This window comes from Grampus griseus, assembly GCF_964374135.1.
Source record: "Grampus griseus genome assembly, chromosome: 15".
NCBI classification, from domain to species: domain Eukaryota; kingdom Metazoa; phylum Chordata; class Mammalia; order Artiodactyla; family Delphinidae; genus Grampus; species Grampus griseus.
The window spans coordinates 61,436,731-61,461,719 of record NC_139009.1 but is presented as its reverse complement, the minus strand read 5'-3'; the positions used below and the strand labels follow the sequence as shown (position 1 = coordinate 61,461,719).

At 52.8% G+C, this 24,989-nt stretch overlaps 1 protein-coding gene across 5 annotated transcripts in view; it reads left to right on the top strand.

Annotated features, from left to right (window-relative positions):
- The window catches only part of SFXN5 (sideroflexin 5), a 116,318-nt gene that overhangs the window by 75,119 nt on the left and 16,210 nt on the right, over positions 1–24,989 (top strand). The window contains exons 11-13 of one of the 5 annotated variants that reach the window (XM_082672040.1): positions 14,143–14,258; positions 16,226–16,311; positions 22,074–22,191. In XM_082672040.1, the coding sequence (XP_082528166.1) occupies positions 14,143–14,258; positions 16,226–16,311; positions 22,074–22,191 (320 nt within the window). Of the gene's footprint in view, positions 1–1,373; positions 1,494–5,897; positions 5,965–14,142; positions 14,259–16,225; positions 16,312–22,073; positions 22,192–24,989 lie in introns of those variants that run through there. The other 4 variants (XM_082672041.1, XM_082672044.1, XM_082672043.1 and 1 more) reach the window with 4 other exon arrangements.

The following is a 24,989-nucleotide window of genomic DNA, read 5'->3' as shown; positions in this document are numbered from 1 at the left end:
ACTTCTAATGAACTCAGCTATTTCTGGTGTGGGCCATTAATGGAATAACTCTTTAGATCTGACTTTGTTAAGGGGCCTAATTGAGTGAACACAGCTGCCGATCTTGCGTTCCTAGCCATCCTGAGCTGGAGGGTCAGATGCAGCCTGAGGAGGGGGCAGCTCTCAGCTGCACTGGACTGGATTTTGGTCTCAGCTGAGATGTAATCTGTCCTTGAACCAAATTCAGATAAGGACTCCACCAGGGTACCATTCCAGCCTTGCTTGGCCAGACGTCTTGCTGTGTGACCTTGAAAGTGGTCTTAACCTCTCTGGGGGCTCTCTCAGGAGGAGGGCCCCTGCTTTCAGGTTTGACCCATTCTGCCCCCCCCCCCCGCCCCCGCCACCTGAGACTTTCTGACCTGTCCCTCTTTGGGCTCCAGTCGATTCCTCTCCTGTTTTCTTGTCAGGGAGGAGCTGCAGCCCCTCACGCTGGTCCAGCCATTATGGAGGGTCTTGCAATCCTGCATATCCCTAGACAGTTGCTCAGGGTATACATGGTGTGGTTTGCAGCCCTGACTGTCCTTGCTCGCCAGGATCCTGAGAGCAGTAGGCCCTTTCTGGCTGCTTCCTCAGGCCCACTGCCCAAGTCCTGGCTGTGTGCCTGCCTGCCTTCCACCCACTGCCCCTGTCTCTCCTCCTCCACATGCGGGCTTCCATCTCTCTGGCCCCCAGTGTCCATCCCAGGCCCACCTGCAAATGGGCACTTGCCAACCCCCTGGCTGGACACCGACACAGTGGTGTACAGGGGGAACAGGCATGCACCTCACCCCCCAGGGGCTTAAAAGCCCCCTGGTCCTCTCAGGCCACTGACTAGTCCCTGCACTTGGCCTCTCTGCACCTTATCCCCCAGGGCCTCCAGCCGACAGAGCATCTGTTGGCCCAACAGCACACTGGCAGGGCCTAGGTCCCTCCAGGTGTCCACCTCTGCTTCCCATGGCAGGCGAGACCAGACTGCACCAGGCCACCATTAAGGCCACTGAGAAGCCTGCTCAGGACTTGCCTTACCTTGTAGAGGGTCCTTTGGCCCTCTGGCCCCCTGGCCTGATGGAGAGACAGGACTCACGGAGCCCTGAGTGCACACGGGGAGCAGGTTGATGCAAGTGCAAGTGATCAGATGAAGCCCTGGTAGTTGGGGGTGGGGGTGGGGGGGGTGGAGCAGAAGGGGGTCTTCAGTTCAGGGGAGAGCAGGTCCTGGAAGGGCCCGTGTGCCCTGTGCTCAGCGGCCACACCCCTCCGCCCTCTCCCCTGGGCGGGCTGGCGCTCAGGATCTGGGGAACAAGGAGGCTTCTGGGGTCAGCTACTTCTTCCCGCTGCTCTGTCCTGTCCTGCTCTAGCTTGAAGTCCGGGAGGTGCCGCACTGCTGCCCAAGAGAGAGGCTCGAGACTTCTGGGCACAGGATGCCTGATTCCTGCACCTGATTCGGCCACTCCGCCCGCTCTCTGGCCTCAGACCAGACCCTGTTTCAGCCCTTTCCAACGGGGGCCTCTGTGAGAGTGGCTGCGGGCCTCCCGCGGGTTTGCAGAGCCCGGTGCGTCAGCGGCCCACGGCTCTCCGTGTCTCCTCCGGCAGGCCTCTCTTCCCCCTCAGTTCTCCTCATTCTCTCTCTGGGAGGACCCTCTGGCAGAGTGAGCCATCCCCGTTTTCCAGAAGAACAGACAAATTCAGGCTTGCTGAAAGTTACCCTTAGCTGGCCAAAGCCCAGGCCTCCCAGGCTCAGGCCAGGGCTGCTTCAAGTTCACCTGGATACCTCCTTCACCCCTGCAGGGAGAAACTAGCTGAGGGATGTGGCCCAGGGGCAGCTGGGGCTCGGCACCCACCAGGAGCACTCCACCAGTCGGCCCCTGGCTTTTCAGTTGGGGCTGTGTGCACGTGTGTGCGACTGATGTGTGTGCATGCGTGTGTGCTGAGTACCTGGGAAGCCCCGAGGATGCTCACTGCAGCCAATTCTCTCCCTCAAGGTGGTTTCAGAGCCTTGCTGTGCCCCGGTCTAGAACAGCAATCATGTGGGAAATCTCAGTTTCTATTTATACGTGGAGATTTTAGGAAAGACGGTGAGCCCAGGAGCATGTGTGCTGGCGTTGGAATTGATTGGGGACTGGTAATTAATCTGTTTAGACCTTAATTAATTCTTCAGTTCTTTCTTATTTGTGGACTGTCACGCTTAATTGTGTTCAGGAGTTCGAGCTCCGAGCAGGCCCTCCATTAATTGATGTGTGGTTGCTGTGAGGTGGAAGTTAATGGTTTGGGGAGCTGGGCAAACAGTGTAATTAAAGGTCAATCGAGGAGGCATTGGAAAAATACCCCTGCCCCCAGGTCCAGCCACCAGTCTCCATGAGCGGAGTCCATTCCAGGGGAGGCAAGCTCCACAAACAGCCTTCTCGGGAGGCCTTGAGGTGGGAGCTGGAGGAGTGGCAGGCAGGATGGAGCGGCAGGTCCCAGGTGCCATGATGGGGCACCAGGGAGAGGCACAGACTTATCTTGTGAGGCATGGGCAGGGCGGGGGCTATGAGCTGGAGCTGAGGGCACGGCTGGGTACCCAGGCCTGTCTGTGCATGTGGCGGTGAGGGCCGGACAGGAAGCTCTGAAGGTTGCCCCCAGGCTGCCTGGCTGGATCCACGTGCAGCAGAGGGCGAGCCATGTGTGTGCTAATAAAGAGCCCCATCTGGGCCTGAGCTCCCGGCGGGGGAGGCCTGAGCTTCAGCACCGCTGGCCAACTCCTTGCACAGGGAATAACCTTCCTTCATGGACCGGAAATGGCAGCCTCATCATCCCTTTGTGGGAAGTGACTTCACCCTGCGCTGTTGGCAGCAGTCCCTTACATTAAATGTCACAGCTCACTTCATCGCCATGAAGGAGTCTCTGTGTCCAGAAGTGAGTCTGCTCCTTGGGGTGTCTGGGCAGTCTTTGGGAGAGGTCTTCTGCTCGTTCACACCAGTGTGCCCCATCTCCACGCTTTCCTTCATGCCCAGGCCATGGGTCTTCCTGGCATTGATTCCCCCTTCACTTTACCACTCTGCCCCTGGTGCTCAATCCACCCTGCTTTCTTCACCTGGGAGGTGGCCCCGGCAGTGTGCCTGAGCCTCAAGGGTCAGTCCCCAGGCCTCACCTCCTCCACCCTTCATCCCTGTGGTTGGAAGACAGCAGAGTGCACCTGTGTCCGCTGTGTCCTGGGCCTCGTGATTTATGCTCCTTCTGTCCAGGTCAGTGGTACTTAATGTGGCGTCCACAGCGCTTAGGCCATCCTGGAGGCCCTCAAGCTGCTTCCTGGACCTGGCCTGGCTCTTGCTCATAGCCCATCACACTATGGTCGTAGGGTCAACGTTGTGACCTCCCTCCTGCCCTCTCGCTGGGCCCCAGGCCTTTGCACAAGGCCCCGCTTGACTGGAGTGCCCGCTCTTCCCCACTACCTCAGTTCCACACTCTGCCTTCTCTTGGCTGCCAGGCCTTCGTTTCTCACTTCAGACATCACCTCCTCCAGGAAGCCCTCCCTGGTAGCCCCAACCAGGGTTAGACCACAGCACCCTGTGTGCCTATGTCTATCCTGGAACTACCCATTTTGTCTCCAAGTCTCCCTCCCTCATCAGATTCTGAACTCCCCAAGACAGGGACTAGACCTCATTCATCACCAACCCCCAACCCCCCTCTGTGCTTGCCACCCAATGTTCAGTGTGGGTTTGTTCAGTGAACAAATGAATGCTTTAGTAGAAATGGTTTGAAATTGGGCGTCCCGTAGTAAAACCCTACCCTGATGGCACTGGTGACCACATTCTGTGGCTGCTTGGACATTTATTCTGGTATTTTTTTTTAATTGTTCTTTGAATGTTCTGTTTTCTTATACAAGTTTTCACTATCACTGTCATTCACTCAGTCAGCAGGCCTAGGGTGGATGACCAGGTCATCCTGGGCACATTCTTCGGCCTTTCTGGGTTGGATCTGGAAGCGTAGGCTGGACTGGGTGCCAGAATCAGGGGCAGCCCGAGAACTGGCCTGGGGCCCCGGTGTGTGTCAGGCTCCAGGTGGACAGGGCCAGTGGGACCAAGTCAACCAGAGGGAAGTCTCCAGGGGTGTGTCCTAGGGCTCTGCCTTCAGTCTCGTCCCCTTCAGTTATTTTACAGCTGCCTTGGTCAGAGGAGGCCTACGGGTCAGACTCAAGGAACAGGGGTAGCAACCTGGCAGTGATTATGAATTCACAGGCAAGTGTACCAGGATCCAAAAAGATCTCACAAGGTTTGATGTAAGGCTTGCTGTTCAAAAAACGCGGCTGCAAAAGTATAGAGGTGCTGAGACCTGATTTGACCAGAGCACTTAGGATAACGATCCAGAGATTGTGTGGGCTGTATGCTCGGAATAGGTCTGCCGTGTGGTGTGTGGCTCTGAGGCGCCCTCTGACCTCAGCTGCATTATTAGAGATAGAGTGGCCAGAACAAAGGAGTCTGTTTAGTTCTGGATCCCACACATCCAGACTAGCACTGATACGTGGAGCCAAACAAGAGTAGCAGGATCTTCTGAAAGACTGACCGTCTGTGAATGGAATGAGCTGCCTGACCCCTGGGTTAGGGAAGTGTCTGAGTAGTAGCCTGGTCCAAAAGTCTGAGAGGGGCACTTATGTGTGAGCAACTCACCTGTTCTGGGCAGCTTGCCCAGGACCTGGCATACACGTAGTAGGTCCTCAGAGAATGCTTACTGAATGAATGGCCTTCCAATTCAGATATCTTATACTTCCTGAAATACAGAAGGCAGAGAAGTCCAGAGTCGGAGGAGGTGGAGAAGCACGAGGCAGGGGAGGAGGGCTGATAAATGTGGAAGGAGCAGGCCTGGTTGGGGTGGGCCAGGCCTGCTGGGGAAGGGGGAGGGGAAAGGGCATGTTGGGGCCTTGAATACCCACTGAGAGTTGGAGCTTCAGCTTATGATTAATGGGGGACCATTGAAGAATCTCCAGCTAGGGAGTAGCTGTGATAAAAGGGTGCTTTGCAGAAGATGAATGTGTTAGCAGGAATCTTTTATTCGGAGATCCCTCACTTCAGAGTCAGCCTATACCTACATCTACAGGCTGATTTTTTTCAATCCAGAAATTCCCAGTCCTGAGTTTGTGACACTTCAGTATAGGTTGTGAAACTCCCCCCAAATTCTCAAGCTATTTGAAAGAAAGTCTGTGCCCTATAGCACTGCCTCTCAGGCAGAATGGTGGAGAACATCATGAAATCACGGAAATATTAAGGTGTACATCCCCATCTGATAACCATCACATCCCTAAAGGCAGAGGGGTTATATAGTCTGGTGCGATTCGAGTGTGTGTGTGTTTGTGTGTGTGTGTGTGTCTGTAAGGTGATGATGTACATACATGTCAGCTTGTAAATACATAGACCGTGTCTGGCAGGGACATGAGAATCTGGCTAGAGTGGTTGCCTCAGGGAAGGGGAGTGAAACTAAATTGGAAGGAGACTTTTTTTTAAAATAAATTTATTTATTTAATTTATTTATTTTTGGCTGCATTGGGCCTTCGTTGCTGCGCGTGGGCTTTCTCTAGTTGCAGTGAGCGGGGCTACTCTTTGTTGCAGTGCGTGGACTTCTCATTGCTGTGGCTTCTTTTGTTGCAAAGCACGGGCTCCAGGCGCGTAGGCTTCGGTAGTTGTGGCTTGCGGGCTCTAGAGCGCAGGCTCAGTAGTTGTGGTGCATGGGCTTAGTTGCTCTGCGGCATGTGGGATCTTCCTGGACCAGGGCTCGAACCAGTTTCCCCTGCATTGGCAGGCGGATTCTTAACCCCTGCGCGACCAGGGAAGCCCAATCCTAACCTTACTTTTTATTATTTACCCTTTTATGTGATTTGGATTGTTTATCGATGTACTTGTTACCTACAGAATAAAAGAGAGGGAGGAAGTGGAGTCTGGAGAACTTTGTTCAATGTCAACCTGGAGGCAAGGTGGGAGCTCAGGTCTCCTGGGGTCCACTAGAGTGTTTTTGTTTTTGTTTTAATAAAAATCATTCTATTTTTTTTTCTGATAATACATGATTGTGATATAAGTTAAACAATTGCCCTCCTCTCCCCAGAGATTAGTTTGGCATGTAACCCTCCAAATTCAAATAAACATCTAAAAGTGTAGAAATCTCTGCCTAGTTATTGTATCTATCTATAATATAAATATGCCTCTATAAATATATATCTAATACAAATGAGATCATACTGTGTATACTGTTTGTAAATCACTTTTTAAGCTCACAGTAAATTTTGGATGTCTTTCCATGACAGTCATAAAATCCCAACTTATCCTTTTGACAGCCACAGTAACTCATTCTGTGGCTGTTTTCTAAAGATTATGAAATATTATTTCAAACACATGGAATATTATAGAAAATAGAGAATACATTATTAGATGTACCCAAAGCCTTCTTTGCCCTCTGCCTTTTTGATTCTGGTTTCCTCCTTCTCTCTTGAGGAAGGCTGTTGACTTGCATCTTCCCCATTTGTGTTTTTATATTGTATATTATGTGTATATACCATAAACCAGAAATTGTATTGTTTGTGTGTTAAGTTTACATTAACTGTGTTGTGTTGTACATATCCTTTTAAAACTTGTTCGTCATTGTAGTTTTGAGATTTATGTGTGTTAATACATATGCATTCATCTCAGCTGCTGTAGGCTGCGTGAGTCTTCCACAGACTAACTGGGGACATCTAGGTTGTTTCCAGTTTCTCACTATTATACGTAGTACTGCACCAGACAGCCTTATACACATGTCTATGTGCACATGAGTAGGAGCTTCTTCAGGCCAGAGGTTTTCAAACAACCACCTGGGGAGCTTTAAAAAGAAATGCAGACATCTGGGTCCTACCTCAGATTTGGTTCCAGTTGTGCAGCCAGTGTTGAGAATCAACAGTCTAGGGTCTGTACCTAGAAGTGGAATGACCATGTCAGTTGGAATGCCCATCTCTACCTTTACCAAATGAGGATACTGGCTTTTACTCTGCTTGCAAGGTTTGGATTTTTGTTTCCCTACATCCTCTTCAACATTTGGTACTATCAATCTTTAAAAAACGTTTGTCTATCTGAAATGGTTCTTTTCTCCTTTTAATTGGCATTTTCCAATTCCAACCATTTTCCATTTTCCAACCATTCCCAGTATGGTTGAGAATCTTTTCTTAACTTTATTGGGCATTTGGGTTTCCAAATAGAAGAGACAGAGAGAGAATAGATTCCTTTTCATACCGTCCACAAAAACAAATTCCAGATAGATTGAAGACCTAAATGTGTAAAGTAAAATATTAAAGCTTCTAGAAGGAAATATAGATGAGCACTGGAGTAGAAACATAGTTTCTTTTTTTAATTAATTATTTATTTATTTTGGCTGCGCCGAGTCTTAACTGTGGCATGTGGAATCTTCATTGCGGCAGGCAGGATCTTTAGTTGCAGCATGTGGACTTCTTAGTGCGGCAGGTGGACTCTTACTTGTGGCATGCATTCGGGATCTAGTTCCCCAACCAGGGATCGAATCCAGGCCTCCTGCACTGGCAGTACAGAGTCTTACCCACTGGACCACCAGGGAAGTCCCGGGATAGATGACAAAAAAAGTATATACCAGAGAGGAAAGGATTGCTTATTTGATAATATATGTACATTAAACTGTATGACAGAAGACACCACCAACCGTGAGAAAACAAGCCACACGCAATTTGTAAACCATTAAACCAATAAGGATTAGTCTCCAAAACATATAAAGAACTCCTGCAGATTGATTTTTTTTCTTAGATTCAAATATCAGTCTTTGACTATTAATAAGTTCATGTTCATTGATTTTTAGAATATTTTAAAATATTTCTTTTATGAATTTTTACTTGAATATTTTTTGGTGATTTTGATCACTGTATCTTTTTCTTTAATTTTTGTTCTATATTGGAGTATAGTTGATTGACAATGTTGTGTTAGTTTCAGATGTACAGCATAGTGATTCAGTTATACATATACATATATCTATTCTATTTCAAGTTCTTTTCCCATTTAGGTTATTACAGAATATTGAACAGAGTTCCCTGTGTTATACAGTAGGTCCTTGTTGGTTATCTATTTTATTTTTTAACATCTTTATTGGAGTATAATTGCTTTACAATGGTGTTGGTTATCTCTTTTAAATATAGCAGTGTATACATGTCAACTCCAAACTCCCAATCTATCCCTTCCCCCATCCTTCCCCCCGGTAACCATAAGTTCGTTCTCTAAGTCTGTTGATCACTATATCTTTTTCTTAATAATTGTTAAAACTCTTTATGCATTTTATGATTGTTTTTGGCTGAAAGTAACAGAAACCCTCAACTCAAACTGGCTTAAATAATAAAGCCTCTCTTACTACTTTACAGAGGTCAAGCCTCCAGTGAGGCATCCAGGGCCATTCCTTCCATCTCTATGCTCTGCTAGGGGCTTCATCTTCAGGCTTGCTCCCTTCATGGTTGTAAGATGGCAGCCTCAATTCCAAACATCAGATCAAAACCCACCACTGCCCAGAGGAGAGGAGGCTCTGCCTGCCACCTCTGCTTAAGTGGGAGGAGACTTTTCCCAGACGTCCTGCAGACATCCCTCACTGGCTAGGATCAGTTACATGTCCCTTCCTAAATCAGTCACTGGCAAGGGAGGGGTTATTATAATTAGTTTAGACTAATCTTTTGGGGGTAGAATAGCTATTGGGAGTCAGTCTCCATGACCCTCCATAGATTAATATTTGTAGCCCTTTGTCATATATAATAAATATATTTTTAAAGCTTCCCATTTCTTATAATATTGTTCATAAATAGGTATCAAATGCCATGTCTCTCAATTCTAAGATACCTCAGTTATGAGGCATTAATGTAATAACCTTTCAGAAGAGGAGAGGACTATATTTCACATTCATTTGAAGGAATAAACAAATGTTCACTACACATTCACTCCAAGTCACTTTTTTCAATACCACAGATTCTGAATCTCAGCCTTTTTCACATTTTACAGTTCTCTTTTGGACTTGATCGTTAAACACAGCATCATGGCCATCACTGCTTTTCGTAATCTCTGCCTGTAATCTTGACTGTTTTAGCCCCTTTTAAATTGACAGTATAATTTCAAAACATATGAAAGATTATTGGTATTATTTTCATTTCCTACTTCGTTATACTTGTGGTTTCATTTTATTCTTTACTTGAAGAAAAAAAATATTCTTGAAGTTAATCAGCTTCTTCAGGAAGTTTCTGAAACAGATGCCTAAGTGTAGGACCCATGAATAGGTCACACCAACCCCTCCTGGCTTTAAAATTTTTATGATCTACTTCAAGAAGATTGGCATTTTCTTTTCAACTTTTAGACAAGTAAAGCATGGTTACATTCTCATTGTAAAAATGCAAACAGTATAGAAAAATTTAGGGTAAAAAAGTGGAAGTTCTTCAATAACCCCTAATTCCCAAATTTGGTTCTCTTCCCCAAGAAGATTACTCGGTGAGGTGTGACCCTTCTAGAACATTACCCAAGGATTTATGCACACACGTGTGTGCACCGGTTGTGGGGTTTTACGTTCAGTAAATCATCCTGTACATACTCAATAACTTTGTTCACATAAGTTTGTTTTGGCGATCTTCCCACGTGAGTTCCCTAATGGTGGACATTTAGGTTGTTTCTAATTATTTGCTGTTACAAACAGTGCTATAATTAACATCCTTGTAAATGTCTCTTTGTGCATATGGGCAAGCATTTCTTTAGGGTAGCTATCTATGGTTTGGCAATTTCTGCTGCCTTTAATTGCATTGCCTGGTATCTGGCAGACGATCTTCTGCATGTACAATAACTTTTCGTGTCCATGCTCCATTATAGTGTAAGTTTTAAAAAGATGTTTTAGGCAACAATTAGGAATCTAAGTTTAAGTTCAAATTCTGTGTGGATTGCTGTGGGCAGCTGAGGTGACAGTTGCATGAACAGATACCTCTACACGTGGCTAAGTTCATCCATGCACAGAGAGTTGTGATGAAGAGCAGGTAAGGTCCCCCTGCAACATGCATTGTAAGGCACATGGTGATTTTTATAATGTTAAAATATGCGTAAATGCCTCTTAGAGCAGATGAGTTACGGTATTTGGTTTTCCCAGATGAATAGCCCATTGCTCCACCCCGTACTTAAATGGCCCTTTCCCTGCAAGTCGATACAACTGCATTAACACAAATTCATTTCCGCTACAGCTGGGGGTGTTTCTGGACTATTAACTCCATTGATCTATGCCTCTGTTCCGGTGCTAGTTCAAGGGGTAAGCCCCCCTGTAGTCATATTTTTGAGAACTTACTTGCACACTTGTCTTTCTATCTACTGCTCTTTCTTCCTCCCCACACTGTACTTTTCACACAGGTGCTTCATTAGCTCTTCACAATCTGCATGATTTTGCATCATGATGTGTCTGATGTGAGAACATCTGCAGCAGGCAAGAGCATATTTTCCTCAGGCCTTGACACTGAGTTTGCCATCAGCATGAAGCAATCTCTGTCTCTCTCTCTTTCTCTCCCTCTCTCTCTCTCATCCACTGACATCTCCTAGCATCACTGCTCCAACATCAGTTATGCTTGAGTCTTGAACTCAGTCTGAGTTGAAAATGTGCCAGCTTTCTTATCATTATCACTAACAGACTGCTTAATTAACCTGCTGATATTGTCAATAATGTATCTTGCTGGTGTGCTAGAAAGGAGACCCATAGCCCGTGTTTGGTCTCTCTCTCTCTTTTCATTTACTTAGTCTCTCCGTGTCTATGTCTCTGGAGTTGGACTGTCCAGGAGTGAGATGAGAAGGACCTGGGAGGGTTTGAAAGCAATACAGCGGAACTGAAAGTTCTGGAAGAGATCATGGAAATGAAATCACTAAAACAGGCTGGCAGTCTCATTGCTCAATGGCAGGGATGGCTAGCACCCGGTGCATACAGCAAGTGCTTAATAAATGGATAACCACTGTACACAGTCAACAGAAGAGATTACAGGGCATGTGTTGTCTGTGTAAGCAGTAAGAACTGTGGGTGTTCCAAGGGAGGAGCCTGGGGTTGTCATCTTCTGAGGTGGCTTTCAGCTTTTTCTCTTTCTTTCCAGCCAGGGAGCTCAGATGAGAGGGGACATTGTCATCCCCAAAAGCATCCAGGAGGGGAGGGAGGCTGGGTTTTCACTTCCTTTCATGCTTTGTCTTTCATCTCAAGTGGTTTTGTGTTTTGTTTTGTTTTTTTTTTTTTTGCGGTACACGGGCCTCTCACTGTTGTGGCCTCTCCCATTGCAGAGCACAGGCTCGGGACGCGCAGGCTCAGCGGCCATGGCTCACAGGCCCAGCCGCTCTGCGGCATGTGGGATCTTCCCAGACCGGGGCACGAACCCGTGTCCCCTGCATCGGCAGGCGGACTCTCAACCACTGTGCCACCAGGGAAGCCCCCTGTTTTGTGTTTGAACCAAAGGCCTGCTCTGTCCTTCTGAGGCCACATCACACATTCGGAAATTTCAGAGAGCAGGAGAGATGCCACCATGAGCCTGGGGCAGCTCCATCACCTCGAAAACCATGCTCTCTCCTGTCTTTGTCTCCATCACATACACACACACACACACACACACAGTCAGGCTAGATATGTCTCAGCCGCCCCTGGCTTCCCTCTACCTGGAGATCCTGTAAGCTCAGACAGTACCCAGAGATCCCGTGGAGACACTAAATGCAGCCCCTCCTTTTACACTTGGGAAGCTGGGCAGGGGGTGGGGTTTGCAGAGTCAGCTGTTGGCTCCTGGCTTTAAGCAATTGCTCCTCCCCTGGACTACATTCCTGTGGCCTTGCCTTTCCTGGAGTGGTGGTGGTGGTGGTGGTGGAAAGGATTCTCAGAGGGCAGAGATTGATGCCTTTCAGGGCAGAAAACCCCAATATTCTCTCCAAAGAGAGACTAATATTGGGTCTCCTGGGTACTGAGGGCCTGGCCGTCCCAGGGGTGCGATGGGTGTAGTACATTCCTGCCACCACTAGAGGGCGAGTCACTAACACCCAGGCCAGGTGCCCCTTCCCAAGGCCACTCTGGGGGCCCTGGGGCTGTCAAGAGCTCACCTCTGAGGGCGGGGAGGGGGAGATGCAGAGTCAGGACTGGAACCTAAGCCCAGCTGGCCTGAAACCCAGGCTCCCATTCTCTCTTCCTTTACCTCAGATTCACCTTCCTAACTCTGTCAGTCTGGACGTGTGTTAAGACGAGGGTTTTTCAACGTCAGCACTACTGACACGTTGGGCTGGAAAATTCTTTGTTCTGAGGGCTGTCCTGTGCATTGTAGGATGTTTAGTCATCTTTGGTCTCTAGAGATCACACTAGATGCCAGTAGCAGCCCCCCGTCCCCCAGGTTGTGATCATCAAAAACGTCTCCAAATATTGCCAAATGTCTCATGAAGATGGCCCCAGTTGAGAGCCCCTGTGTAAGACAGGAGAGCACGCCTGCTGTGGAGACAGGAGGAACTGGTGCCGAAAAGGTCTGCGCATGGTTCCCACTGCTCCTGTGTGTCGTGTGGAAACACGAGCTACTCAGAGATGGCATATGTGCTGTAAATACATTTCGAAACTGTATTTGGTCTCCTGCTTTTCTTCTCCAAAGACTGCAGAGTATCTCAGTCTTCCTCTCTGTTTATTCCACCTCCCCACTTGACTGAAACAGGAGATTGAGGCTCAGAGACCCCCAGGGCCTCAAGCCACCCCTCACCTGCAGAATCCTGTCCCCCAGCTGCAGGCGCCCTGGACCGCTCTGCTCCCCAGTGTTGGCTTGGGTACCAGGAGCATCTGTGGTCCTCCTCCACCTGCCCACTAGGCCCTGCCGCCCTCCAGCTCCCCAAACCCTGGTGTCCCCCCCCCCACTGGAGGGAGTGGGGAAGCAGCAGGTGTTGATGCTAATCAGCGTTCACAGCCCAGAACTGCAGTCGCTCCCAGGCTCACACACTCCCCAAAATTAAACACTCATTATACAAAATTAATTGACATTAATTAGCAAAAATTAAAACTTTAAACACAGCAAGGCGCTTTTGGGGGAGGAGTGGAGCAGGCGGGCTCCAAATTTGTCACCCCCCGAACTCCCCACCCTCCCACCACCCCCAAGTCCCCCCACTTCCATCCTGGAACAGGGCCGGAGGAGTTCAGGCGAGGTCAGCACCCACACCCGGCCCTGAGCCCAGGGCCAGCCACGTGGATCCCAGGGGGGAGGAGCTGAAAGAGGCTCCCTGTGCCAGTCACCAGCTGATGGGTGGCCGCCCAAACTCTGACACACAGTGCTGAACTAAGGAGCCAGGAGCCCTCCCCTCAGCCCAGGTCCCCGTGATCTCAGCTGACGTGGGGAGGCATGGCCAAAGGAGGAAACCCAAGCACGTGGAGCAGGAACGTAGAAGGTGTGCCTTTAGCCGTGCCTGACCCCCACCACACCCCGCCCCAAACCCTTCCATCTCCTGGGTACCCGAAGGATGAGGCACTGTAGCCTTTCAGCTCTGTCCCGCTTTGTTGTGTGACCTCAGATAAGTCACTCCCCATCTCTGAGCCTCAATTTTCCACCCATATGATGAGGGGGCGGTGCCAGGTTAGCACTGAGGTGCCTGCCTGCTCTGGCACCTGTTGTCCGGGAAGCAAATCTCTGGGAACTAGATTCATTCTGAGGAGTGAGGGGCTAAACGTGGGGGGCTGGAATTCAAGAGGATGCCCGGAAAGGCAGCCCAAGGGACTGAGGTGCTGATGGTGGAGCATCAGGCACCAGTGTGGGCGATGCGTCTTCAAGCCCGAGAGCCCTCCCAGGTGGGCATCCACTTCGCCTGCCCGTGGGGCCTGCGCCTGAGGACAGAAAAGCAGCGTTCTTGATCACTGGCCGCTCTCTAAGCCCTGAATAGTTTCCCTTTCCTTCCTGACACTGGTTATTTTCCACCTTTGCTCTCCAGGTTCCCAAGGGCCCCCAAATCCTTCACCAGGCTGTTAGGCAGCAGAACCACACCTTCGCCCACTGTTTGAACAGACGTGGCATTTATTCAAAACCTTTGTTGCTTGGTGCGGGTGGAGCCCAGTGATCTCCTGCGCAGGGTAGAATGCCATCCGCCCCCCTCACGCCGGCTCCCTGCCACCCTCTCTCTCCAGCCAGCGCCAACATCTGCAACGTGGTCCTGATGCGGTACGGGGAGCTGGAGGAGGGGATTGACGTCCTGGATGGTGATGGCAACCTCGTGGGCTCCTCCAAGATCGCAGCCAGACATGTGGGTCGTCTGGGGACTCGGGGGCTGGTAGGGAGGCTGTGGTCGGTTTTCCCTAGACACTTTCATTCCCCAGGGGCTTGTGTCCTCAGCGCCCTTGCCTTGCCCTCTTGAGCTCTCCTCGTCACCCCACTCCCACCCCCACCCCCCATTGGTTTGAGCCCCAGGCCTCAGGTCTGGCCCCAGCCACACCTGCCCACCAGACACCCTTGCTTCTCTCCAGTCGCCTCATCACTACTGGGAAACATCCCCATCTCTTGTCCCAGCCCCTCTGGACGTGCTTTCTCTGACCTCTTACTTGGTAAGGGCAGAGGAGGCCCCCCCAGAGCTTTCTTTCCCTTCCCCAGGACCTAGGGCCTGGGGCCTTCATATCCTCCCGACGCATAGAAGCTGATGGTTTGTGGTTGTGTGCTAATAAGCACTTCTGCAGGTGATAGTCACTAGGGAGTGAGTGCGGTTGAGGTGGAGGGATTTGGGGCTTGCAGGAAGCCACGGGCGTGGTTTGGAGAAGAATGTTTTGTAACAAGAAGGCCCTCTTTCACTTCTGGTTTCACCAGCCTCACCCATCTAGCAATTGTAATTAAAAAAAAAAAAATTCCTGTCCACTTGTATATCTTCCTGTGCTTTCCAGCCTTCATCCTAATGGCAGTTAGTGGCCTGTCCTGCTCTGGCCTCCAAGTGCTGGGTCCCCTCTGCTCCAGCCCTGTCCCTTATGAGCTCCCACATGGCCCCCCACCGCACCCTGTCACTGAGGCCTTCTCCATAAACCTCTGAGGTAGGAAGACGCTTCTCTTGTCCTGGTCCTTCCCTCCCCACTGACTGATCTCAGGGAAAGTAAGTGTCTGTCCAAGGCTTGTGAGGGGCAAGGGGCTCAGGGGTGCCAGTGCCAACACTGCATCCTCTGCTTCCTGCACTGGCTCTGGGCCCCCTGTCATCCCCACACCTGTTCAGAAGACTGGAGGGACCTCTCCCAGGCCTTCCTGAGGCTGGTCATGAAGAACCCAGGTTCCTGGGAGAAATGTTTAGCCCTGAGCCCATCATCAGAGGGGATTTGGCCTCCATTTCCTACATCACCCTACCCTCCTATCCAGCTCTATCCTCTTCCCTACTTGCTGTGAGGGAGACCAACTGTGATAACTCCTCCTTGTGGTCCAAACAGCAGGGAACCCCAAGCTCTTCTGCAGCCCTGGGCTTCCCTTCTCCTGGCTATATCAGCCCCTTGCCATTTGGGACTCCAGGGACCCGTGGGCTACAAGCATTCCTTGAGCCTTCTCTGAGGGCTGGGAGCCCGTGGGGTTAAAGGAACTCATCACAATGACCATCAGGGTGCAGAACTGCCACTGAGCTGTGCCTTGACCAGCCCCCCCCCAGGAATCCTGAGGGAGCCCCCAGAGCAAGGCCCCAGGCAGACCCATATGGGGACAGCAGACACTCAGCAGAAGCTTTTCCCACTTACAAAGCTGACCTCTTGTCATTAAGAAAGACTCTCATCCAGAGCCAGGAAGTGGCAAGATACTCCAAATCTTTGTCTTTAACGGAGAAGAAAGTAAGTCCCAGAATCCCTCTTCTTGGGCACCAGGAGCCTCAACGCGGCTCAGCAGGCCACAGCTGTTTGTTCTGGCCCTTCCAGTGCCTGCTTTGTTTTTAGAACATCTCAGGTCCTCCATATGTTTCCTCCCAGCCGCTGTACCCCGCCACCCGGTTCACCTCCCTGGGCGCAGGCCCCTTGTTGGGGCCGCTTCTGGGTTGCCTCCACTCCCCGACATGTGGCAGGTGATGCGGATCTGCTATGGGAAGAGGGGGTGGCTTTTTTCTGTTGTTTGGAATATGGCTTCGTGAGGGATTCCATGAATGATTCCGTTCAGCCAGATGTGCTTAGCAGTGGTACCTACACCTAGGGGCTCCAGGGCTGCTGCCCCGAGGCTGTCCCACCCCCGCCCCGCTCACCACGGCCTCTGCTTGCCCCTCAGGCCCTGCTGGAGACGGCGCTGACGCGGGTGGTCCTCCCCATGCCCATCCTGGTGCTACCCCCGATCGTCATGTCCATGCTGGAGAAGTGAGTTGGGGCCCAGGACAGAGGCCATCGTGGCGGAGAGGGTGGGGGAAGGGGGACCTGCTGGCCCAGGGCAAGGTTCCTGGTTTGTTCGAACTCTCCCTGGCAGGGCTGCTGGAATCATCCTGTGAGAATTAATGGACTTTGGCTACTCAGGACCCTGTGCTGAGTTCTAGGAGGGATGTCCCGATGGACATGGCTGGCCCTGCCCTGGAGCTGGCCGTTCTAGGTTGTGTGTGTGTGTGTGTGTGTGCACGCACGCGGTCTATTAGTGCACATCACAGGACCAGTGGTGAAGAGAGTCTGAGGACTATGGTGGGAAGACTAGGCTTGGGCCCAGCGCATCCCTTTCCGGCATCTGCCATGAGGCAAGTCACCACCTCACGGAGCCTCAGTTTCTTCATTTAGACAATAATTGTACTAACCTCCCTGCCTCCCTCAGAGGGATGTTCTGAGAACACATGTGTCCTGACCATAAAGAAATAAGGAGATACAATAATAAGAACAATGATGGAGTGATTCTATTAATTAATGAGTGTGAAATTGAATCACAAAGGCAGGAATGCTGCTGGAAGGAGAGGCTGAGGACAGGAGGGAGGAAGCAGGGCTGGTTTGGGCAGGCCCTGAGGGTTGGGGAATATCTAGGAGGAAGGCAAGGGGCAGGGAAGGGTTCCAGGTGTGGGGAGCCAGATGAGCAAAGGCCTGGAGGTCTGGTGCAGATAAAAGTGAAGAGGTGATCGCTTCCTCCTTCCCGGGGGCCCAGCCTGGGAGGGGCACCTCAAGGCAGTGGATGGGCTCGGGGGCACTCCCTCTGGGGCTCTGGATCAGGGGCTTCTCCCCAATTTGGGGACCTTCGTAGTCCCAGAAAACAAATTACAATAACAGCTAACACTTAACAGCTAAGCACTGGCTGCATCCCAGTCCTCTCCCAGCCGGGTCCCCGCCAAATGCCATCTCCTCAACGAGGCCCTCCCTGACCACCCCATCGAGATTACAGCCACCAGGACTTCTTCCCCCACTACACTGCCTTATTTTTACTCACAGCCCTTATCGATAGCTGAGATTCTTTATTTAGTTATATGCTATCTGTCTGCTTCATTAGAATGTCATCTCCATGGAGGCAGGTCAATTCCTTTGTTTACTGCCCTGCACAGTGTCTAGCAGAGTTCCTGGCACGTAGTGATGCTCAGTGTTTGTTGGATGAATGAATGATCTCATTTAACCTTCACAACAGTGCAAAGAGGTGAGCATGATGTCCCCATTTTACAGACAAGGAAAGGAAGGCAAAGAGAGGTTGTATCATCTGCTTACAGTCACACACTAGGAAGTGGCAGAGCCAGGCAGGGCCCAGGAATACGGCTGCAAAGCTGGGCTCTTCCTACCACACTGGCTGCCTCTTGGATTTTTGGATCACAGCACATAATCAGCCTGTCTTTGGAATCCACCCCGCATGGAGACAGGAGAGGGGCAGATTTGGGGAACTGGCCTCAGAAAGCCTGTGTTTTGATAAGGGCAGGACCCACACAAAAGTCAGCTGCAGGTGGGTCCCGGCAGTGTGGGAACAGGGTCAGGGTGACCTTGAGGGGAGGGCTGGTCCAGAGGAAAGGGGCTGCAGCTGGCACTGAGAGTAAGACAGGATTTTGGTGGAAGGGAGGGCTTTCTGGGCAAGGTGTGACCCTGTTGCGTGGACCTTGAAGAGCCCAACCCAACAGAAGCAAAGCACGCTCTCTCATTGTGCCTGCTGATAAGGGGCCCTGTGTCCAGCTGAGGGGATGATTTCTTCATCCCCTGGAAGAGTGGGGGAGGTGCATAGTGGGCGTGGCTACCTGAGCAAGGGATGGTGTGTTGAACACTGAGACTTAAGAATATTAATCTCCTCTGGAAGTTGCAAAAATAAATCATGGGAAGCGATTCCTTCGGTGCCCCTGATCCTCGTATACGCCGCTCTCTGGTGAACTGAGGCTGTTCCCAGATACCAGCGACTGCAAGTGCATACAAGGACACCACTGGGCAAATGAGGAAGGGAGGGCTTCTGTCTTCAAGGCTACTGAATCTTGAACCTGGAATTTGCTGGGGAAAAATGTGGTCTGTGATGCCTTCTGGGTGCCAATCTGAGCTGGGTTTGCAGAAAGTGGAGTGACGGTTAGTGTCCCATTTGTTGGGGGCTTAAACTTAGCTTTGGGAGGCTTGGGAGGTGAGGTGGGATTGTTCTAGTTCTGACTGTCCCAGCCTGGAATCAACCTGGACTGCGGGTGCCCTGCATCTGGCTCAGCTCAGGGTCAAAGGAAGCCCCTCGGGTAGGTAGAAGAGGGTTAGCCATTGGTCTCCTGGAAGACTTGTATTTAGTTGGTCCTTCCCTGAAGCTTGTGGGAGGGTCTCTGAGGAGGAGAAAGAGTCCAGCCTGGGTTCCCCCAGGAATATCAAGACGAACAAGACTCAGTTTGCACCCTCAAAGACATAATTAACCTCATATACATGGGGCGGGGGGGGGGGTGGGAGCTGCCAGACTGTGAGGTGGGGGGCAGGGCAGGTCCGGCACCAACTGAGACTCCTGGCAGGAGTCCCGGGGGGCTGGTCAGTTTCCCACCTGGAGAATGATGTCACTGCCCCCCTCACCACCTTGTCCACTAGAGCTTGGCACTTTGCACCATCCAGCGGGCCCCTGGCTCTTGGCTGGGGCCCCCCTGCCGGACACCCCACGGCCTTTCCATGCAGGGTGCTAATGGAAGGGCCTCTGCTGGGGAGGCTGATGGGGGAGGCAGCCCTACCCTCGACCCTCGGGAGCCCCCGGTTGGGTGAGGGAGTCAGGACAGCCAGGGAAAAAAGACAAAAGAACACTTACAAAGCAGCCTGCTTGCAAATTAATGGAGCGCAAAAGTAAAACTGCTCCAAGTGCTGAGGGAATGCACGGCAATGGGGAGACAAGCTGTTGTGCGGCAGCGAGGCTGGCTTGGCCCCGGCCTCAGTTTCTCCTCTCTGGGAGGACCCTGGCTTTCCTGCTGGGATAGCAGAGGTGGGCGGCGTCTTCAGGTGTCCCTGTCTCTGAGATGAAAGGAAAAGGGTCTCCCGTCAGAAGCTGAGAATCCTCCACCCTGCCGAGCAGGGCCTCTCTCTGAGGGGTGTCGCCCCACCCCTCACTCTCCACCGGACCTTCCCTCAGGCCCAGGGCTCCACTCCAGCTCCACTGTCCTGGGGAGGAAGCTGGTTTGGGACTCAGGGCCCGGAGAGTAGCCCCGCCCCCCAACTCGGAGGCAGCTGTGGGGGGGGGGGGGGTGTCTCTCCCCCAGCTCTGCATCCCTGGCCCTGGCCCGGGCCTGGACTTTTCTGCCCTCCCAGGCTGGGTCTCATCTTGGTCAGGGTTCAGGCCACACCCTCCACGGTAGCTCCTGAGGCCGCTCCCCAGCCTCCCTCATTCCCGGGGATCCGGGTCTTTCCTCTCTCCCAGGCATTCGCACATCTCTCCATCTGCATATTTTAACTCCCCCAGCTGCCTTTCCAATTCCTCCCTGCCATTTCCCTCTCCTCCTCCCCTCCCCCTGTCCTGCTGTGTTCACTCTCCCGCCTGGGCTGGGACTTCAGAGGCTCCTGTTGGCTGCTGTCTGAACCTTCCTCCTTCCTGAGTGGGGAGGACAGGCCTGGGACTTTCTGGATCCCTTTCACAGTGGGGGCTTCAGCCAGCCACCCGGAGAGAGGAACCAAGGTCGCAGCCCCACGTAGAAGGGGTCTGTCCAGTGTCCCCACCGAATGAGTCGATGTCCTGCCCCTCACCTGCCAGGGAGGGAACCTCCCTCCCGTGATCCTCCCTCGGGGCTGTGCCTCCAGGGACCACACAGCCTCCTGTCCCCTCCCCTCTGCTCTGGCCACCCTCAGGGACTGAGGTCCCAGTCGCTGCCACGGGAGCAAGAGTGCCCACCTTCTGGTCCTGCTGGAGAAGTTAATCTGAGTTGAAAACATCTCAGGACCCATCTCAGCCTTATCCCAGCCCTCCATGACTCCCATGGAAGCCCAGGAGGCCTCAGGCTGAGTCCGTGGGGAAGAGGGGGGTAAGGCTCACCTGGAAGAGAGGGAGAAGATGGGGGCACTGGACCAAGGCAGAGGGGATGCCAGAAGGGCTTGAGTTTGATTTGGGCACCTTTGTCCCCCTGTTCTTAATCCTGTGGAAATTCTCCTCCCCAATAGCTCAGTTCAGGCTTAATTCAACAACTGGACAGATCTTGGAGTCTGGGCCAGTGGGAAGGGCTGGAGGACAGCCCAGCCACCAGGATCCTCCCTCCTTCCTGCTGGTAACAAGGGCAGTAACAGCAGCAATACTAACACAGCTCACTGAGCACTTACTGTGTCCAGGTCTTTTACTTGCACAGAATTTACGAGTAATTGCATTGTTATTGGTACCTAAGTAGGAACATCCTGGGCCGGAGTTTCCCAGAAGTGTGGTCTGGGGATCACCTGTTTTAGACTCAGGGAAGGTTCCCAGGTGTAGTACCAACTGAATCAGGATCTCATGGGGGAGTCTGCATTTTTAACCACTGCCTAGATACTAAAGTTTGAGAACTGCTGCTCCCAGTTTTGCTGTCGCCTTAGAGCCAGCTGCTTTTGGGATTCATGTGTCAGGAGGTGAAGGTGGTGCGGGGTTTGCCTGCCCCAACACTGAGGCGCTGCCCCCAGAAGAGCCTCTCCCCTGCCTGTGGCCACAGCAGCGCTGCTCCGGGAGGGGAGGGGCAAGAGCCCTGGTTATAGCTTCTTCACACCAGGAGCCAGTCTCAGTCCGGTGGAGGCTGACGCTGACCCAGGGCAGCATGTGTACCCACCCAACATCCCTTGGCGAATAATCCATCTTGCTGACACACGCCACCTCAGGCCTCCCCAAGTGGAATGCCTGGTGGATTATACAGAGCGAAATGTTCTGATGGACAACGCAGTGAAGGTGGACCCGCCAGCTGCTCTGCCCTCCACTCTGTCTGGAGAGGCCGTTTTGTCATGGGGCTGGGGGACCCAGGGCCCTGGAGCGAGGCTTTCGTACCCCTCTCCTGCCCAAGAACCCCAGCTCTTTTGTTCACCGTGGGGAGGGGTGCCAACTGTGAACTGGTGATGCAGCGGGCAAAAGGTCCTTAAGGCAAGAGCCAGAGCAGCTCAGTGACAGCACTTTTAGGGAGTCAGAGGAACCCACACAGCAGCCCTGCCTGCCTCCCACAGACTTGGTCTTGGCCTTGGGCAAGTCACTGTGGCTCTTGGATCGAAGGTGACAAGGTGGTCAGCAGGGTGTGTTCTGTTCCCATACCCAGAAGAGGTCATCCTCTCCTGGCTGTGCGCGCGCGCGTACGCATGCTTGTGCGTGCATGTGCGTGAATGCGTGTGTGGTTTTTTCACTATTGCAATATGTGCTGCCTTCAAGGCCCATCTTCCTCCGCTGTGTCCCCGCGTGGGCCCCCCACCCCCTGCACAGGAGCAGGGGCCGACAGCCTCCTCTATCATCTACCCCACACGTGGCCTTCTTTGCGCAGGGCTGGACGCACAGGGGGGGTGGGTGCCCCACAGGTGCTCATTTATGATTTATGGTTGAGAATTTAAACAGCAACGTCCTTCAGGGCAGGGCCTGGGGAGAGGGCTGCCACCGGCGGACGGTCCCAAAGGCAGAATTCCTCCACAGCTACTTAGCTATGGGCTGGGCCTGGCCCCCAGACCCAGCGGGACCCGGCATGGTGGTTAATGGCCAGCTCACCCTGTCTCCGGGTCTCATGGGCGCCCCTCTTCTCTCTCCCCAACAGGACAGCTCTCCTGCAGGCGCGCCCCCGGCTGCTCCTCCCCGTGCAAAGCCTCGTGTGCCTGGCAGCATTTGGCCTGGCCCTGCCGCTGGCCATCAGCCTCTTCCCCCAGATGTCAGAGGTCAGTGGAGGGAGGGGCTCAAGGGCAGGACAGGGAGGGTTGCCGTTCGGTCACTTATGAACCAATACCTACTCGGTGCTGACACCTTAGCACTGTGCTAGCTAGGTACTGGGGTTAGACGGTGAATGAGACGGGCCCAGGCTCTGACCTCTCAGGGTCAAGGGTCAAGCAGTGAACACAGCGATGAAACGGAATAGCAAGTGAAGGGTGAGCAGTGTTAAGATGGGAGGAGTTTGGCCATGGGAGGAGACAGTAGGGGCCCAAACAGAGCTTAGAGAGAAGTGGCATTTCATGGGGGCCTGAAGGATGGGCTAGAGTTGGCCAGGTGTGTAAGAGGTGAGGGGACACATAGGCTGAGGTCACCTGGTGTGAAGGGAGGCGGCACACAGCTGAGGAAAGCCTGCCTCTTGGGCAGAGAGTGGGGAAGATGAGGTGGGCCAGGTACGGGGCCCTGACGTCAGCGGGTGGCGGGAACTTGGAAGCCAGCGCAGTGGGTAGACGTTACCAGAAGAGCTGGGCAGAGCAGGACCACAGATTCCTGATTTTGAACGGTCCCCATGGCTGTATGGTGAGGCTGTGTTGGAGCTCTGGAGAAGGAGCCTTCAGGAGGCGGTGGCGGGAGTCCAGCGAGAGATGATGGCGGCTTGCACCAGGCTGCTGGCAGCGGGCATGGAGGGAAGTGGGTCCTTTAAGAGAGAGTTAGGAGGCAGCTTCATCAGGATCTGATGAAGAACTGCGTGTGGTGGGAGGACAGGGAACCGGCAGGATGTGCGCCCGGCTCTCTGGTTTTGAACAACCCGGCAAGACGGAGATGAGGAGGGGCCGGCGTGCAGGAGGACAGCATGTAGAGCTGGATGCATACGTGGGGTTTGAAGAAGAACCTGTGGAACTTGTGAACAGAGGTGCCCTGTGGAAGCTGGCTTTGGGTCTAGAAGCCAGGAGAGAGGCCTGGGCTGGAGGGACAGAAGTAGGAGCCCCCAGCATAAAACAGTGATGGAAGCCAGAATGGTGGGTGGGATCAACCCAGGAGCGTGTGGAGAAAATAGGCCCTGGGGAGGGGAGCTGCCCAAGGACAAGTGGCCAGGGAGGTAAGGACAGAGCCAAGTGAGACTGGAGTTGGGGGGCATCCACAGGATCAGACCCTCCCGAGAGGTCAAGCTCCGTGGGGTTGAAGAGCGTCCATTGGTGTCTCAGTTCGTGAAGGCAAACCCCATCCCGAGGGGTGGAGCCCAGCTGGGGGGTAAGGAAATGGGTTGGCAGGCTGACCGCTTGGTCTAGAGGCTTGGTACCGGGGGAACAAAGAGAAGCAGACCCGGAGCTGGAATGAGATGTGGGATCAAGAGAGGCTTTTATTTATTTTCACTCTTTTAAAATGGGAGAGACTGGAGCTTGTGTAAATGCAAAGGGAAGGCACCAGGAGAGAAGAAGGACACTGGAGGAGGAGGACAGAGAGCAAAGTCCATGAAGTGGGGGAGTCAGAACGCAGACAAGGGGTTCAAAGGATTCGCCTGGGTGGGGGAGACCCCTCCCCACTTTAGCAGGGGGAGGCAAATGTTGGTTGGGGGGGTGGAGTTCGGGGGTGGGGAGGTTAAGGAAGTTGATCTGATAGCTCCTGTGTTCTCATGACTGAGCAGAGAGGAAGGAGGTGGGTGGGAAGGGGGAGGTCAAAGGTCAGAGGACCATGGATAAGGCTGGAGACCTTCAGAGGGGAGAACGGGAGAGACAGCGGACTAAGGAAGTCAGAGAGCCTGGTGGGCAGTGCCGGGGGTCAGAGGAGGGGACGGCTGGGGGTGGACACAGGTCTGTGGGGACGGCCAGGGCCTGTCTACCCAGAGGTACGGGGCCTGCTCCAGTTTCGTCTGGTTGGGTGAGGCATTCGGGAGGCTGGTAGGAGTTCAGGAGGAGCAAAGGACCCCAGAATCTTAGCTGGGTGGGGGTGAAGAAGCATGAGCAAGCCGAGAGGGAAAAGCAAGGTTTGGTGCAGAGGCAGACCCAAGGAGGGCAAAGAATGACCATGGTATTTGGAGTTACAGAACTCATGGGAAGATGGGGGCTGTGGCTGCAGATGGACGCTTCTGAATCTGTGACCGCAGGACTGACCCTGCGGGGCGGGAGGGGTGCAGGTTCCTCCAGGGGAGTTGGGGAAGGTGGAAATAAGGGTCCTGGGGTGTTACACTGGGACTGTGAGGACTGGAGACCCAGGGTCTTAGAGTAGGAGGTAGTGACCCAGCCTCCAGGACCCGAAGAGGGTGAGGACAGGAGTCACTTGCCTCCACTGAGCCCCAGAGTTTCAGGAGGAAACTATAATGGGATGGGGCTCCTATGTCGGGGGCCAGGCCAGTGCACACAGGATGGGAAGCTCAGCAGTACCCTCACACCCACAGGGCCCAGGCTTGCCGTGGAGCAGGGATACGCCTCCCCATCCTTCCCCTCAACCCAAAAGCTGAACAGCTATATCCTGATGCTTGGGGACTCCAAATAGAGCTGGGGGCTCCAGGTTGACTGGGAGCTCAGAAGACGAGAGGGCAGGCACTTCTCGGCGGTCCTGGCATCCCTGTCTGGAAGGCCTGGGCCCGCCACTCCCCAAAGCCACTGACGGCATCTCTTTGTAACAGCTGGGCTGAGTCTGCAGTTCTGGGCAAGAGTCAGAGTGCCCCAGGCGCTTGCAGGTACCACTGTGTTCAGAAGCTTCAAGTAGCCGGCTCCCATAGCTCTACCTGTCTGCACAGGAGAGGGAGCCAGGGCAGAGAAACCCCATGAGCCTGTCCCCCTGGAAGGATTTTCAAGGTCATCCAGTT